The following is a 17,875-nucleotide window of genomic DNA, read 5'->3' as shown; positions in this document are numbered from 1 at the left end:
AGGTAAATTTTTTGTTAAAATCTTCAGGAAGAGACGTAGCAAAAGGGAGTAGATTTACCGGTTGTGCTTTTTTCGATTTTCCTTTTTTGTTCAGTGGAGTGCACCTTTTTTTTTTAGAAAAAACGGACTTCTTAGAAGTTCGTAATACAACTATGCGAGGGAAGTCATGAGAAATCGAAAAGTAAGTGATCTAAGGGTCTCTGAGTCGTTAGTTAGTACCGCCATACGTGTTTCACCGACTTTGCACCAAACTTTCCTACCAGAAACAGCTATTGTGGCAAATTAGGACAAATATGAAACACTGAAAGGAATAAGCTAGAGTTCGCGACATAATGCAAAAGTAAACCTTGCAATCCTTAGAATGCAGTCTTAGAAGGTCTTGGACTACTGACGTATACATATTGCATAGCACGAGCATCGCAAGCATATCTATCTCTATACAAATAAATAAAATCATAACGGTCACTGTCTTTATTCAATCCTCAATCAGACAATTGAATAAGATTGCACCGAAATTCAATTTCATTACTGCTTGTCCTATCGAAATTCGTACTATAATTCCAAAGAAATTGTTAACAAGAACTTAAAAAGATAAAAATGAACAGATATATTCACAAGGGCCTAAATTTATTAAACAGATGCAAATTTCCATGGATTTCGTTCAAGGGAAAAGTATTTATCTCTGCAACAATTTTTCTTACAACAACTTTTTAGTTGTTCCGCGAACAAGTTGCTACTTAAAACGAATTATTTTTACTTGCTTGCTTGGCCTGTTGTATCTTTTTTCTTCCCGACGGTATTCCTCCGACTGTTAACGTCGAACAGAGTTTTTTGTCGGGAATGAAAGGTGACGACAACCTTAGGCTATATAACAGCAAATACACTTGGATTTTTTGCATTGACGCCCACTTGAATGCAACATCCGATAGAGTTGGCCTGCTGTATAGTACTGCCAGTTTTTTGTGACTATTGTGTTTTTCTTTGATGGCGAATAAGATCGACGTCACGACAGGGAAGACGCAAAGAAAACTGAAATATTGGGCTATATAGGAATTTGTTGTGGGCATATTTTAATATACGAAGTATTTTAAACAGCAATGTTGAACAAGCGTTGTAAACAAGTGGGAACTGTGGGAATTAAATTAAGTTACTTGTATCCTACAGGTCATGTGTTCGTTTGGCTTGAAAGTATTATTAGACAGATCGTTTGGCCTATGATAAACACTGATGTAGGTTAAAGGCCAGGTTACGTCTTCCCTAAATCAATCTACATTATATGTCGTTCAAACAAAAAAAATATAGGGTTTTTGCAGGCTCAACAATAAATTATATTTTTAGGTACTTTTAGACTAGTTGTTTTTTCTACCTATCAACCTACTTGGTATATAATTATAATCCTGCTTTTATCCGTCTGTATGACTCAAATCGACATCTTAGGGTTGGATGGATACTTGATTTAAGAACAAAGTTTCTTTTCTCGATGAGTAAAACGTCAATCGGGGCAAATTGATATTCTTTGCCATTTTCGTGACCGTTGACGACGATTTCTGAAGTAGCTATATCAAAAATTGTTTAACAAGGAAGACAATTATTGTCGAACATGAGTCTTGACCAACTTGCTGGAAATCACGAAAATAAGCCTATCGGGACGTATTTTCCAGTATTTTTTGGGGGTATACTTGCAGTGTTTGTCGTAATCGTTAATAGCTACTGAGTCATGAACCGTCGCGTTAAGCAGACGGATATTTTCACACTTTCTGTATACCGTAAAACGTAGGACTAACTTTGGTAATCGCTAAAGTCTAAGTGTTTATATTGAAAATTGTTGGTTTTTTCAGATCTACATGAGAATTACTTTAATACACGAATGTAAATATCGAAATAGTTATGAATTAACGATTCAAACCATGTATGAATGAACAAGTTTACTTCAATGATTGATAATAATCTTTCCAGGTCTTATACAGACGGTGTTAGGAGTGCCATCGTTGGCACTTTGTTGCAAAGTGTTGAGATCTACCTGTTTAGTTCAACCCTCTTATTGTCTTCTACCTAAGAAAAAACACACATCTTCATAAAGCTCGATTTGAACGCGAATCCGAAACTTCACGGATTATTTTTAAAGTACTTCGTCCAGAGTTCAGAGATTATATTTCCGATTCTCCGAGTATGAAAGTACGGTAGCAGAACCCATGCAGCGATCGTGCACTGTTTGGAGAAAGCCCATATACTTCATACACGAGACGTTTTGCCGAAGTCAAGGGTTTTGTAGGTTGTAGACAAAGGTCAACGCGTGCGGACTAGAAAACTACGCCACAACGGATTGTTTGATTATCTTCCAAGTGCCGTTAAAATTCGCTCGTCGATGGAATCAGTCGAGTATATTACGAAAGATACCCTTGAAAGGGGTTTCATAGTAATATTTAGGGTCGACAGAGTCGACAATTGCACTGGTCGATGCATTTAGCTATATTCAGCAGTTGCTTAAATTAAAATTCTAAGCTTCCCAAACGATATCCGCCCATCTGTACATAGCGCAGGTGTTCCCCAGAAAGCGCGAAAAAATCAACAAAGCTTGTGCCAGCCGTGGCTTGTTGTAAAAACGACTAATTGAAAGTATTACTCTAGATCGATATATTCGCATTGAATACCAGGAACAGCAGAAGAGAGGGCCTAGTAGTTTTTCCGTTTACTATTAAAGATTATACTCTCGCGCGCCTACGCAGCAGTAATCCACGTTGGTAAGTTTTTTCTATTTGCTACTTTGCTTAAGCAGAAACCTAAGACGGTTGCTGGCATAGTACAGTGAAAGATACCGAACGAACGCAAATGTCTCCAACATCCAATTGTGATTTTGACGACGAAGAGACTACTAACCCATCTAGCATTTGGAACCGTCTTGACAATTAAATAACTCAAGATACCAACCGTAAGTAACAGCTTTCGCAGCAGGTAAGACTCATCTACCCTCAGCTGTACGTTGAATTACTTCGCAGCCAAGTTTGCAAAGGCGGTAGGAATTTCTACTTTGAGGTTGCCTGTAACGAAAGGTAGTATCCGTTGTATATAAATATAAAACTCAACCCTTAATATGTAATTAAAAGATTTTAATGCCGATTACCCCTAGCTTTTATTGGGCATTACTGACAATAAAGCTGTTTATGTAACTACATTATTAGAGAACACGGGGATCCATCGCGCAAGGTATTGATATCATTTGAAAATTCGATGGACACTTCTCTCTGAGATTTCTGCTAAATTTCTGAATGCTCTCAGAGAAATTTCGAAACCTGTCATTTGAAAGATACTGACGCGATCAATTTCCTTGCGGAGTTCCTCAGGACTCGCAATTTAAAACTTCGCCAGTTATTCTATTGAAAAACATGTCCTTCTAAACGGCACAATGATATACACAATACTTTTTTAACAAGGCGTCCCTTACTGTGCCGTAGCATTCTGCACAGAAATCTTGGCTATAGATCTACTAACAAGTCTTTAAGCATTACCAAAACAAGTTATTTTGGACGCTCTTATACAATTACCCTTTTTAAATGAACACTGATAAAGCTAGATAAACGGGGCGAGATTCGCGGCCTTGTCTATGAAACAGACATGTATCTTATTATGTTTACTATGTCACATGTGGGTTTATGCATTTCTGCAGCCAATAATTGTTTTTCCTCTTTGTAATTTGTTAACTCGCAAAACTCACCCTTTAAATATAGCCTGTTTTTGAACACATATCTATTGTATTGCGTAAATAGAATTCTCAAACAGATTCATTGAACTATCACAATTTCAAAACCAAGCCATCAGAAAGGCATACTGATAATAACTACCGGAAACGATAATTAGAAATTAATAATTCAAGCATCTATTAATATACCCTAAAAAGCCCACGCCTTAACTTCCGGATATTTGGTAAGTGTACATATATATATACACACTTGTTTAAACATTTACCACATGAAACAAATCGTCCGCTTTTGATTTGTTCCATAAAATGTATTCACACTTCAAAAAAAAAATTAATTGTTGTTTAGCCTATTGCATCTGGACATGTATGAACAGGATGCCATTGTAGTATAGGTGTGGTATTGGATGATCCTGAGACACGCTTTAAATCTGTTCCTTATCGCAATAATTTGAGTGTCTCCTGCTACCCAATTCGTTGGACTTTTCGCATACCCTGTATATATAAATTAGTTTGAAAAACTTATCACTAGTTGTGAGCTTCTCTATGAATATACCTTTAGAAAGAGCTCTTCGTACCCTAGCAGCGTGTTGTAATGGTATTAAGTCATGAGAACAACTTCAATTCGAAGGAACTTCTCGAACATGGATGTTCGAAGAGGAACAGCGCATTTTTGGTACCTGATATATTGTGCATAACGTCGAGGCCAAAATGTTGCCGAAACAAGCCGGCACATCTGTCCTGAATGCGCCACGATACTATAGTCCCAAGTTCCCAAGTACTCAGGACCTAGAGGATGCCTACTGTTTTGGCCACCCGTCTGAATTTGATGGTAACCGTCTGAAAGCACTCTTGAAACAAGACGGCCAACATTCTAGACTTAGTTCCGCTAAAACAACTAAGTCCTTTTGAGTTTACACAGAAATTTAAAGCTTGCGACGTCATGAATTTTCTTACACCAGTAAGGAATTACCGCTGAAAGCTACGTCGCCACATCTCGGCTGATATGTAGCCCAACGCGACCAGATTATTACTACCGGTGACGAGAGGTGTTGCTTATACGTCAACCTGAATCAGATCGAAACGATTGACCCCAGAAGAAAAGCTAAGGCTCAAGGTCCAACCAGATTTTTATTCTTCTTTTATGCTTCTTACGAACCAGACAAGTTGGTCGGCACGTTTACTTAGTCTGGTTGATTTAAGTTAACTAGAGCTTATTCAAGAGAAAAGAACAGGTAAACGAGGCCAAGTTACCCTGTTCCATGATAATTCAAGGCCGCATACGACATACCATCAAAGCTGCGCTCTTGGATTACTTCCGTAGGAAGTTTTATTGCACCCTTTATATTTTCAACTTTGTCCGACGGAGTTGCAATCAGGAAACTGAGTAATCATTTTTGCGGCCTTATCTTCGTTACGGCCCAAGAACTTGAAGCGTACTTATTATTATTACTTTGTCTCAAGGCAAAACCCGCTATCTGCTGGTATAACGGCATATTTAACTCATTAAGATATTGCAAATTGTCTGTCCTTTGTCCTGAACTTCCAATGCTTCTAACTTAATGCACATTAGATTGAGCTGTATTACTTTGCCATACCATATTTATCATTGTTTAGGAGCTGAGGCCCCTGTTTTCTATAACGAAAAACGCGAAGATATAACAAAAATTAACTTGATAAGCTCTTGCAAATGCAATCAATATAATCCTATATAACAATATGATAAGTGTAATTAACTTCACAGAGTGAAACTTTTGTGGAACTTGGATACACTATGCTGTTTCAGATATGATCTACAGAGGTTACTTCTCGTCGAATAGAGGTTAAGTGTTATTTTTGAAGCTGACATACACTGATGTAAGGTTATCATAGTGAATTATGCGCTTATAAGCAGCTATGACAGGTATACCACTTGGCAATGACTCCCACCATGTGCTCGTTTGCCATAGGCTCGCTTGGAATTAAGCGATGCATAGAAATAGCATTAGGCGAAGCTTCGAATGATCCAAGTGAGCATTCATCTTGAGCTATAGCCAGTCAATGTTTAGCTTGCTTACGTAACGCGTACGTTTTGGAAGAAGTTATGAGTAAGCGCCAGCGGAGTTAAGTGCCGTATAACAGCACTGGTATGGGGAACGTCAGTTATCTTATAAGCCAAATACCTATACACTTTGCAGAAGCTAAATATGGATGTTAAAGGATTATTGATTTGCTTTATATATATACAAAATTTCATCTGTTATTGCAGAATTCTGACTAGCGTTAATTCTGTATAATTAAAATCCTATTTGTAAAGAGTCTTTTGAAATCGGCTTTTTACCTTCGAGGAATTCTAAAAGCACGTTATCTATAAAACGAGAAAGAAGGAAACCCCAACGAGGTCCAAATAAACCTAGATAAAACGAAAATTGCTGAATACGTCCAACGAAACAACGAACGTCCAATAAAGATTACTTTGACACCAAATAATGAATTCGAATTATTACTAATACTATTCTAATAGTAGTAACGCAGCGGAAAAAGAAGTGGGTGGGTGAGTGATGTTACATTTCAACGAGTTTGGATAGGGAAAATCTAAGCAGACGAAGTAGGCGACTTTGTTTGGCAGGTATTACCGACACGGTTTCGTGTCGTGTGAATAAAAGGATTATATAACATCAATAGCTACTAAGTTAAAAGTAACCTACACAGGCTACATCTACAGCTTAGAGAATATACCCCCCGGGGAAAGGCACTTGACCTAATCGTTCATCCAAAAACGAGCCGCATGTTCGTCGAAAGATGCCGTAAGCTTATTCTAATGTGGACTTTTGTTTTCGCCATCCATAAACCAAGATATGTTGCGCTCTGAGAAACCGACGAACAAACGTAACTAACTGACGACGTTTAATTGAGTAGAATTTTTGTTTGTTTGTAGGCTCGTAGCTGTCATGTTCAAAGCAATATAGATGCTACCATTAAATACAGGGCTATAATATCAACTATGACCATCATTAGTGTGAAATCGCGATTGTCGCACAAAATTCCAACATTTTTAAACCAAGACTTTTACGGCCAAAGAAACTGCTTGGAGAAGAATACTGCAACGTATGACCCTGCATTGTACCTGACGTATGTTAGGACCACCACATCTTAGACAGATATACGCGGTGTCCGATAAAACAAAAGCATATATACTACATTAAATGTGCTAAAATCCTTGCGCTGCAAGGCTGTTTAGCTCTGTTCGCTCCTCTTAGAACGACATTGTTCCTATGTTATAAAAGTCAAGATCGGTTTTAGCCATCACTAACTTCACAAATAAGCAGGAACACCGAAAGCTTTAAATCTGCATCTCAAGTCCTCTACATCGCCCTAAAGGACGCATATATAGCATGAGTAGTCAACGATGGACAATGCTATGCCATCACACGTTTAAGAAACGCTTGTTTAATTCAATTGGGTTTTTTAAGTTGCACCGATAAGAAAGATCCGCACATTACCTGGATGATATAGGAAGCAACTATGGCTAGTTTAATTTCAACCAGGACCAATGTCGTTCGTATAGAAAGTTTCTGAGGGGGTCAAATATTCACTCTACCTACTGCCGCTGGTTATGCCCAGCCTGTGATGTGCGCTGCAAAGGCTATATCTTTCATAGGTAAAATCACACCTAGGTATTTCAAACCGGTCCCGTGATTCAAGGCGATTCTATCTATATGGGACGTCTCGGTAACAGCAATATAGAATTCGTAGTCAGTCTTCATACCCTTCCGCTTGTCCATGTCCATGACCACCCGTCTTGCCTCACCCATGCATAGGGAGAGTCTTGCGAGATGTCATTGGATACGAAACCAACTTCTTCCAAAGATGACAAAATTGTCGAAAGAGCAACGTATCTCAGATTCTAAGGCAGAATAATGAAAAGAGCATGAACTTATACAATTACATTGCGCTATGCCAGTTGACAAGATGAATGGTTCAAGATGGACTAACTAATTTTTCGTGTAAAATCGCTCTGATCAGAAGACTCCCGCAATCTTTATTAAGATACTCTCTCGGGGCGTCATATTAAATGCCGATTTACAACCCATGCGCGAAGCGTAAAGCGTCTGCTTTGATCATGGATTGTAAATTGCGCGATAGACACGGTGGATCTCTTGAAGTGGTATGTCGCGTGCCGTAAAAGTAGAACGTCAACGCGGAATCTGTGCTGTTCTGTCGGGATACGTAAACAAGCTTTCAGCAATCCCACCAGACACCACATGAGATAGGCAAAAAGCTTGCAGCGGTAGCTTTTCTCGCGATCGCCCTCTATAAAGATGGTTTGTGGAGATTGTCTGTTTTTTTGGAAACGATGCTTGGCGGAGCATCACTGCAGTTTGTTGACAGGCGTTCATTCTATAGGCAGCCACTGAATATATTTGGTCCAACAGGACTATGGAACCAATAGGACATGATAGAGTTTGTTAAAGATGAACCGGTGGGTAAATAAAACATTAAAGCAAATTGTCTCTAACTGCCAGCTTCTCTCGGCAAGGACCTATTGTAAAGAAATGTCTGAGTTCGGGGAATTAAATTGTTGCTTGTACTATGTAGGCGTATCATAGACGATTACTAGTATGGTCGGCGTCATCCTAATATTTATCATAACTAGTTTTATCCTGTAAAGTCATAGATACATCTTTTGACAAGAATATTGCAACTTAACATGACATAGGACACCGAAACAGGGTAAAAATGGAACAAAAAATCGAGTTATTAGGTTGTTACTAGCGAATTTATCGATTTCAAAGGATCAAATGACTTAACTACTGATATTAACAGTCACAGTTTGGCTGGTATGTACTTCAGGCTTCCAGCAAATGAGCTTAGAAAAATAGTTTCGAAAATCAACGGGCCGCAGCGCCGCGGAAACTATTAAAATATTGTTGAAAACATTAGGCAAGGAGACCATAATCGAAAGCACAGTAAAACGGTGCAAAAGTTTCAGACTGAAAGGTTGGGTGTGGAGGATCAGCGAGAGGCTGACTAGATGCTGGGGCACTAAGAAACAGAATACATTGCTGTAATCGAGAGGGCTTTTCGTCAAAGCAAAGGTTCGAATCTGCGGACTCCGTCGGCCCGAATTGGCATGTTACACAAAATGTTTCAGAATTCTGATTTAAATACTGAAAACGAGGAAACTCGTTGGAAATTTGACAAATGCCACCCGCTACATCGGGTTCTTCAGCATATCCAGACCGTTGTCGCGGCAATCGAAGGCGTGGAGTGCGCTGTGTGCAAGCAACTAAAGAAAAGTACTTGTACCATAAGTAGAAAAATTAACACCTTTTCCATAAATGTGACCCAACGGTTTATAGAAAAATGTGTTAGCATATGCCATACAAATGGGAAGCCTTGCATATTACCTTACGCATTCTTTACTGATTTTTATTAAAGAAAATGTTCACCATATTTGGTCTGAATGAAAGGGACGAAATTCAAAGAAACTATCTGTTCCTAAAAAAATAATAGTTTTTCGTGAAAGAAAATTTTTCGCAGAAGTAATATTGTGAATTTTAGACAGAACTGCGCTTAGGTAGAACACTTCGCCAAACAATAGTCATCTATCTAGCAGAACGATAGTGCAGCCTTGCATCGGACTTTTTACAAAATTTCTGTCCTCGCCGTCGCTGTTGATGATAGAAGTCCTTTTCTCGTATTGCCTCTAAATCGCCGATAACCACAGATGTTTCGAATAATTGTATTTTCAGCTCTTTGACCAAGAGGACTGAGTAAACGCGGCCTAAGCGCACAGGGACCGTAAAGGCAAATGTCCACGATACTGATATATAGCAATAAGACGAGAGCTTAACCATATATCTGTCAACATGTGGCATACGCGCCAATGTAGCCCACCGAGAAATAGTCACTAACTTCGGCTTGGTCGCCTGTCTGCATAAATAAGATTATATGGAGGCCGTAATGACTATCCAGTAGAAGTGGAACACTTTTGAATTAGGTTTGGAATACATTGAACGCTAAACTCGTGCACACTGAAGGCAGAATTATCTCGTATTCATGGTCATGTTGGGGTGCAGAGTCGTGAGTGAACTCTGGATTATAAGGGAATGAATTAATCTTACCCAACCATTTTTCCATTTAATTCCCCATGTGACTAATCTCATTTTAAAGGTATGTTGTAAGACATTGTTAAGCTTCTGCTATTTGTATATATTCTGTATTTATAGACTAGCTACATAGCTAGTAGGTCAAGTGAGCACTTGGCTAGAGCTCTGCTAGAACATACTAAACATCTGTAACGTTTGTACCACAGTTTTAATTCGCGAAAAACTTCAGTGACTATTTCAGAGGCTCCAAGTAGACAAAATTCGAGTTAGAAAATTATTCTCTCTCTATTATATTCAAATTCCGAAGATAAATCTGCAACATTGTCACCCACGCATTTCGCCTACCCGGCTAAGGTAATAAAAATTGGTCACCTTTAATTGAGGGCTCGCCAGGGGTATACAGGAACATGATAATGATGTACAATGGCGTACAAAAGACGAAAGAACGCGCGAAAGTAGACGCATCCTAGAAGCCGAGATATGGTGCACGGCTAGCTTCTCATGCATCTCGCAGGCTTCGTCCAAGCTGACGACAAATAGTAGTCACAGTACCGAAAAAAAATCAGGATCAGTACGCGTTAGGTCTCATAATGGCCGCAGTTCATAAGCTATACAATCGTCACCCGTGAATAATGGAGAAATAGCTCATCAACATTAGGGCCTAAAATAATTATATCTTTTATAGTGTCAATAATCGTAGCAGTTGTCACCACACCTATACTAGTTTGCTTAAAAACCTGCATTGCAGGACCCGTGAAGACAGCCAAATTATATTTCGTTTCACCTACATATACTAAATTCGGGCAGATCGATTGAGTTACTCAGTGTTTCATATATACATATATATATATATAGCCGTTACTGGTCATGACTCATTAAAAAACGTTTCTCTACACGGTTTACGCGGGTGTTAACGATAGAAATGGTTTACCCAAGAATTTCGATGTCCTTGAGACTAACTCGTGGAATTCCAGCTCTCGTCGCTACTAGTCCCGTTACGAACACGTCTTCCAGACTAAGTGGTCGAGTATTCAATGCCGTCTCGTACAAAGGAGCCAATGCCTTTCCACTGATTACATAAAGACAGCCTAAATAAACCCATAATATATATATATATATGTATAAGTATGTATAACTATAGTGCCACGAATAAAACATGTTTGTTATACTTGAGAAAACTAGTTGTGTTAAAGAAAGAATTTACGATTATCATCCTTTCGTTCCTATACTCAGACCAGATTATTGATTTTCACGTCAGACAGAATTCTACGAGGTCTATGTATCGGGCACGTAAACTATGTTTAGAGTAAATACATCGGTTATATCCTCCCTATTCTCCATTTTGAAACAGACGTTACCCCTGTCTATAAGCAGGAATGAGTGAAGTTTGTCCGAGACACGAGATCAGCAGCCTCTCAACGGAGATGAGCGGCCTCTCGGCGGAGATCAGCGGATTCTCAGATGTTTAGTGATACATTTTGTGATGCATAAGACAATTTTAAACATAGTAAAGCTAAATGATCGCAATTTTCCTAGTAGGGAACATTTGCGTGCGTGCCTCACCTGAAACAAAGTTAGGATACAGCTTGTCAGGATATTCCTTTTCCGATACTGCCCATTTGTCGTTCTTCATACGACGCGGAGCCTGAAAATAAAAAAATCGTCCAACATTCACTAGTTGAATCATCAGCCCCTCAACGTACGCACATGTCAGTTTGCTGCTTAGTAAGAAGTAACACTAACATCGTCCATTGGCTGATGATAATTATTTTTTGTGTAATTTTTCAGAACAACTTATCTTGCAATCACCGTTTAATACATACTCTATATGATATACATTCACATTCCCCGTCGTATATTCTAAAAACAAATAGGGGTCCAACAAAAACAAATAAGGTAATACTTGCTAACAAAGCCTATTTCAAAAAAAACATGTTGAGTACTCTATGGTGGTACCACGTGGATTAATTCGTATCCCGCAATGACTGGCTTGGAAAAGTTCGCCTGAAGTGACTGCAATTCAAGACGCAGCTTGCGCACGTTGACAATCGTATCATCGTCTGCTTTCACCTTTAAAGCATTTTGATTCAAAATTAACTTCCGTTGTATTATATCCATAGTTGATTACATAAGTACAAATATCTTCGACAATATATTCTACGAGGAGGAAAAAGGGTGTAGGAATACAATTGTGGTTCAATAAGAAGTAGAAGAATTTAAACCGTTGATACACCGACCAAATTGTTGACTATGGGAGTTTACCGTCTTTATACGAGTTAACAAATAAATCGTTGTATATACATGTGCTCTTGAACAATTTTAATAAAATTAGCAATCTAAAATGTATGTTTCATTAATAAGATACAAACCAGATAGGTCGGGTTGAATTTAGAGGCCCAACGCAACATTAGAACTGTCTTTAAGGAGGCATTACGAAACGTATCTTTGAAGTCGAATTGGACTATATCGCCATATTGAGTGTGCTCTGTATTCACCAATTTCTGGAAGTATCTAATGTTATATACAACAGATAATACAGTATAAAAAACTGGGCTGACTATAGTCTCGTCTCGAAACAGTGCAAGGACTTCCGTTATGAAAATACCTAGTTCCTCCGAATCGACTAGACGATAACGCAAAATTTCGAAGGTTGCTATTCGGATGGCCATCATCGATTCTGTGTATTTCATCGCTTGAACATTTAAAGCTATCCTTTTTTTCAGTGTTTAGAACTGACTGTATTTCAGATCTTCCAAGAAGGAACACCACGGCGGCCTCTGCTCCATCGCTGTCCCTAAGACCCTTGGCCCACGTATCTCTTATGGCGGATCGTCGAAGCCTATTCATAATTCCCGAGGCGACCACGACTAAATAAGGAATACCCTTATATACACCTTTTGGTCGCAACAGCTCTGTGTAGTTATAGTTACCACTGAAAATCAATAATGCTATAGTTAAACACGATCAAGCTGTGAAACGTTGTCAATGGAAGAGTTTTTGTACCCGCTAAATCACGTATAGCAGATGATGTATTTGTATAGCAAATATATTAATCTGACGGATGGAGTTTACCAACCATTCTTCTTTTTCTAAAATTATTAGCAATCGGTGAAATAGTTACAGAATTTTCTGCAAATTTATTATTCAGTTAAGGACGGTTCGTAAATCGATATTCAACCACCACCTCTTGAAGCTTTTCATCCAAGAATATGTCGTATTGTCGTCCCAAATATAAAAGGCAGCACTTCGTTTCCCTGCGGAGAAGATCTGCAAAAGTTTCGACTGAGTAATCTGTAGGTATCGCATGTAAATGACACATGAAAGTGTGTTAACGTTTAATACGATATTGCGAAACAACAAACTTTCTAACATCTAGGCGAGCATTTTTCAAGCTCGGGACAGACATTTGCAAAGGTACTATAGGCCTCCTCTTTACTCGTGCACAAGTAAACTAACGTACCTGACGAAGGTTGCTTTGTTTTATTATACAAATAATTAAAAATAATCCCACGGCAAGAGCGCATACAAAACGTTTTCTCTTCAAACGTTGACTTAAGCGGCGCTTCATTGTCCATTACTTTGACTGCACAATGTTTGATTATTGTAGACTTTCTTACTTCATTGTTTGGGGCTTATCTTTAATAATGGCCAAATATCCAAGTGTTGGAACGGTTTTTTCTGCACCTCAGAACTTCATTATTGCCTGAAAGACACAGATACACGCACACGCACGAACAACACAAAACACGGTGGTAAAATGCTTGTCCGCATAAAACTTTGAAATGTCAGGACGTAGTTAAGTTGAATAGTAGAAATTGCTTGTCTATTGTATTGTACCGCATAAAAGATAAGCGAAGCAAAACTACATTTGGACATCTGTGTTTCGTTACGTTATGCATTCCCAAAGTAACTTTGTTCCAGGTGAACTCGTCAGTCGAAACGACATAAAGTTACTGCTGCTTGCTAGCTTCACTCTGTATGCGCAGATTATTTACAAGGTCAGATAATCTCATCAGCGATAATATAAATCTAAGCAGCTAATGCTGAATATAATAGCCACCAAGGCAAGTGTAACTTATGTTTAGCGAAGCTGAAACTTACAGGATATACAAAATCGCTAGATCTCAGAGCTACATCAACCTGTTACTAGCCTATCCCCCAGTTCGTGATGCGACAAACTTCAGGCGATTATTGCACAATATTCATACCAGTATAAATACTGTCACTGTGATAAATGCAGCGTTTCTGAAAAAAACGACTATGCAATCAATTTAAGTACAACTTAATTGCATGGTGGTGTTTTAGTTCAAAGTTGAGTACAACTTATTTATAGTTGTACCTTTGGCAAAATTGCAGCAAAACGAAAGTGACTCAGGATGAAATTGTGCAGCAGTTCAAGAATTCCATCTTGTACAGTTTTATTTGTAACAATTTAATATTATTTTAGTAAGTAGATTTATGCATACTAATTAGAGATAGACTGATGTAATAAGACATAACTAAATAATCACACAGTACGGGGCAATCGACATAACACCGTCAGGCTTTTACAAATAAATCGAGTCCGTTTAGACTTGTGCTGTCTTTGAAAATTTGAAGCTATTTATGATACTTCGTAATATTAGATTATCTTGCCCTGTAGTGAAAAGGAAGATAGTTTACAAATGGACAACGACTGAATTTCAAGTGTAAATTAGGAAAACCTGCGTCATGCTGAAGCCAACGGACAAAGCACCCAGCAAAGTTTCTTAAATGCCAAATAGGCGAATGGGACAACTGTCCAATTTAGACCAAAATTCTAAATATTTAAGGACAACACTAACCTTAACGCGATCCGGTATGAGTATACGCAAACAGTTTTCAACCCAGTTTATGGCGTAAGTTAATGTGCAAAGTATAAAAGTTCGAACAGCGTATTTCAAGGTACTTGCTCTATATATTTGTTGAAAGCAGAAGTGGTTTAACACGACTTAAATAAACTCTCAAAGCCAAACTTCGTTTCTTGAATAGGTTAGTTATCTCAGCGTGTCCGTTCGAATTCTTCGGAGTTTTCTCATTAAGCCCGATATTATCTGACACTATCGGGCGACCCTGAGCTGCTAGTCCTCCCCCAGATACACGGTAAAGTCTGGGTGTACCTAAATCAATAGTTTCAATTAATCTAATTTGACCGACCAAATGCGAACGGTCGAATGGATGGATAGATTTCCATTTTGGTGAAAATAACAGTGCTGCAATCTGTTGGAACGGCCGATTCGAAGCCGTTATCTCTATAAATGGCCCCTTCGCCGTGCACGTTGCTATCCTTTTGGAGAACCAAGGCTATTTTTTGACCAACCGTACAACAAATATTGCGACACCGCTCCATACATAAAGAACTGTTAGGTTACCTTATAATCACTGGGGCTGAGAACTCTGTATGTTTTATGGGGACACATATTATCCAATGTGTGCGTAAAGCATAAGATGAAATTGGCCGGAAAAATTAGATGTAACACATGGAATGTTATTCTTTATAGCAAAGCCTTATTAACCCTTTTGTTGCGTCTCCCAAAACAATGGGCTTTACTAAGCGTTCGTCTGGCAATACAGTCGTTATAAAAATAATGTATCTCCAGCTTTAGTTCTATTTTCCAGACAACCCTTTGGACCTCAACGATTAAACCAATAATATATTATGGGGTAGAGAACATGTATCGTTCGAAACCGTAAACATGATGCCACCTACTCCGTTTTATAGCCTGAAGTGGACCTATGGAAACTATGATAAGCAAGAACGAGTAAACAATATTGTTCGCGCGTTGAAATAATAATAAGTTAGTGTTTCCGCCGATTGGTTGCAAGGTTTCAGTAAGCCTTACTTCTCACATTAACACAAAAAATTGGCTATCTACTATAATGTACGATCTCATATTTTTATTTACTACTGTCACTTAAACTCGGTACAATTTTTGGTGCCCCGTGCACGACGAGTTCCATAAATCTGATAAATATACATTTGAGCACTAAACAAGTTCAATAATACAACAATTTTACGACTTTCTCCCTGTACTTTCCGAAACGAATTGCTAAGCTTCCTTCTAAATTTTCTACGATAAAAGCAGTACACAAGCATCACAGGTTCTCCAGTTTGGCAGTTAGCCTTTATCAATCAGAGGTCTGAACCAGTTTACAGTATCCTGCCACTTTAGCCCGTATCGTACCAAAATGGGGTTTTTTTTCTATTTATGATATTTGCTTCGCTACAGACCTCGTGAAGTTCTCAGAGTTTTCGATATTTATTGCTCTCGGAAACTCGGTGAGAGTTCTTCCTAAAGATTTTGCGCTATTGTCGACCATGAATTTGTTCGGCGCTTCCTACACATCCACATAATGACATCAGTGAATAGTTTTCCCGTAGTGAACAGTTATGCCGCATCGTAAGCTCGACACCCGGCGCCTAAAGCTCCTGAAGACGGCACGGAAGGAAGCATGAGGCGCAGCGGAATCTCCGATACAGATGTGTGATATTTATAATAAAATTTACGACGTGCACCACAAACCAATAAGCCAGTTGCTATTTTCTTTAGCATGAATCATTTCTTAGCTGACTAACTTCTTAATGCCATATTTGTTGCCACACATCTTCCAACCACAGATCATTTCGATCAGTTCAATATCTTGTTCGATAATAAACTGGTCAACTTGATACAAGTACTTGAGTCCTGACGCATATTTGGCTTCGGCCAACCTTATGAAAAAATGTTTTTACCATTTTCATTTGAATTGGGTTTTCGTCTCGCTCTTTCTTTCTCCCTCTTTCTCTTCATCGGCCCCGGATAGTGACCTATTTTTATGTCACTCCTTTGCCTTTCTCGGTCCCGTGCTTTGCTTTTTTTTTTTTAATGGAGCGTTTAAATTAAGTGCACAAATTACTGAATATGTGGTGACAAAAGACAATTTGCAAACATTTTAATTCTTACAATTACTGTCGAAATCTTGCTTTTGGGCTGACGAATCTTCCCGTGCAGATCTTCCTGTTTCTGTAGTTACATTCTTGTAAGGCATGTTGCGGGACCGAGGTTAGCGTTTATTTCAATGGAACACAGGGCTAGTAAAGGTATATCTTGCTAGACAACAGCATGGTCATCCCCAGACCTTTCCTCCGGCTTGTTCTCTAAAATAGTTTCGGTGAGTTAAGAAGAATTATATTTTCAAACAAATTTTGAACCGACCGAACCACACGAATGCCATAAAAACGTGAACACATTTTTATGGCAAATTTCTTTTTTCTTGCAAAAAAGAAAAAAATGTTTGCAAATCTAATACAGGTTATGCGGCTAAGAGCTCATCCAGCCAGGGATATCGAGATTTTACAACTTTTTTGATATATATATCAAAAAAGTTGTACTTCCATAGGCTAAATAATTAAATAATCTAAATTGTTTGCCTGATGACAACACCAACATAGGCCGGCAGAATATTAGGCCTCGATCGTCAGATTAGTGCTCGGAAACTTGGTGATGGTGACGAAGCTATGCCTGAGCAGACCTTGTCAAAGCTGGTCAACGATAACACGGTATGACGCAGTCTAGTTCAGGGGCTCCAAAATCGAAATGGTGTTGACCGTTGAGGATCAACATAGCTTTACAGTCTGATTACGGCAACGAAGTTAGCAGATATCGTCGATGTCAGAGAGGTCATCAAGTTCTCTGGCATTTATACACAAGATTTGTTCCCCTACAAGTAAGGCGGGATAAAATACAAAAAAGCCACATCATCAGTTGACAAACAAGCTACGGCCGTTGGAACACAACAATCAAAAAAAGATAGTGCCCCCTTTCCCCTATTTTCATTGTTCGATTTTAATTAACAAAAATATATTTTGGAAGTTTGATTCAAGTTATTCACAAGATCTTGTTTGGGTTATTTTACTCGATCGTTAATTAAAATGCAGGCTACATCTTGCCTTTGTGACTTCGGCCTGTTGCAGTTGGTAATACAAAGCTGCACTTTGAAGCCCTGCCATAATAATGTTCTGCATGTAGTCGATATCTATAATTTTAAAGTGTTTGTTTAAAGTGGACTTTTTAATTCTCTGTAATGGTAT

The 17,875-nt window shown here is 38.6% G+C and overlaps 1 protein-coding gene across 3 annotated transcripts; it reads right to left on the bottom strand.

Moving 5' to 3' along the window:
* Nucleotides 1-610: 610 nt before the first annotated feature.
* Nucleotides 611-15,011, bottom strand: LOC111265693 (beta-1,3-galactosyltransferase 1). 3 transcript variants are annotated; one of them, XM_022842582.2, is made up of 11 exons: nt 14,610-15,011; nt 13,247-13,489; nt 12,971-13,053; nt 12,524-12,718; nt 12,156-12,297; nt 11,743-11,856; nt 11,350-11,431; nt 10,718-10,874; nt 10,159-10,312; nt 2,929-3,038; nt 611-1,029 (listed from the first exon to the last, which is right to left on the bottom strand). In XM_022842582.2, exons 2-10 carry the CDS (start codon nt 13,352-13,354, stop codon nt 3,024-3,026), a joined length of 1,050 nt encoding a protein of 349 aa, XP_022698317.1. In that variant the 5' UTR covers nt 13,355-13,489; nt 14,610-15,011; the 3' UTR covers nt 611-1,029; nt 2,929-3,023. The 3 variants fall into 3 exon arrangements, with proteins under 3 accessions (XP_022698317.1, XP_022698316.1, XP_022698318.1); XM_022842581.2 differs by lacking the exon at nt 611-1,029 and adding an exon at nt 2,076-2,308; XM_022842583.2 differs by lacking the exon at nt 611-1,029 and adding an exon at nt 2,076-2,308 and having other exon boundaries at nt 13,404-13,489.
* Nucleotides 15,012-17,875: the final 2,864 nt, after the last annotated feature.

Source organism: Varroa jacobsoni, unplaced genomic scaffold (genome assembly GCF_002532875.2).
Source record: "Varroa jacobsoni isolate VJ856 unplaced genomic scaffold, vjacob_1.0 scaffold_998, whole genome shotgun sequence".
Lineage (NCBI taxonomy): Eukaryota > Metazoa > Arthropoda > Arachnida > Mesostigmata > Varroidae > Varroa > Varroa jacobsoni.
This window is presented reverse-complemented; position numbering and strand designations above follow the sequence as displayed.

Bases quoted from the DNA above. Each gene is read 5' to 3' on its own strand.
- LOC111265693 (XM_022842582.2), bottom strand. From the start codon at position 13,354: ATGAAGCGCCGCTTAAGTCAACGTTTGAAGAGAAAACGTTTTGTATGC. The intron at 10,875-11,349 runs GTGAGGCACGCA...GGGTTTATTTAG, and splicing joins GTATCCTAACTTTGTTTCAG to GCTGTCTTTATGTAATCAGT. The intron at 10,313-10,717 runs GTAAACCATTTC...ATTTGTCGTCAG, and splicing joins AAGGACATCGAAATTCTTGG to CTTGGACGAAGCCTGCGAGA.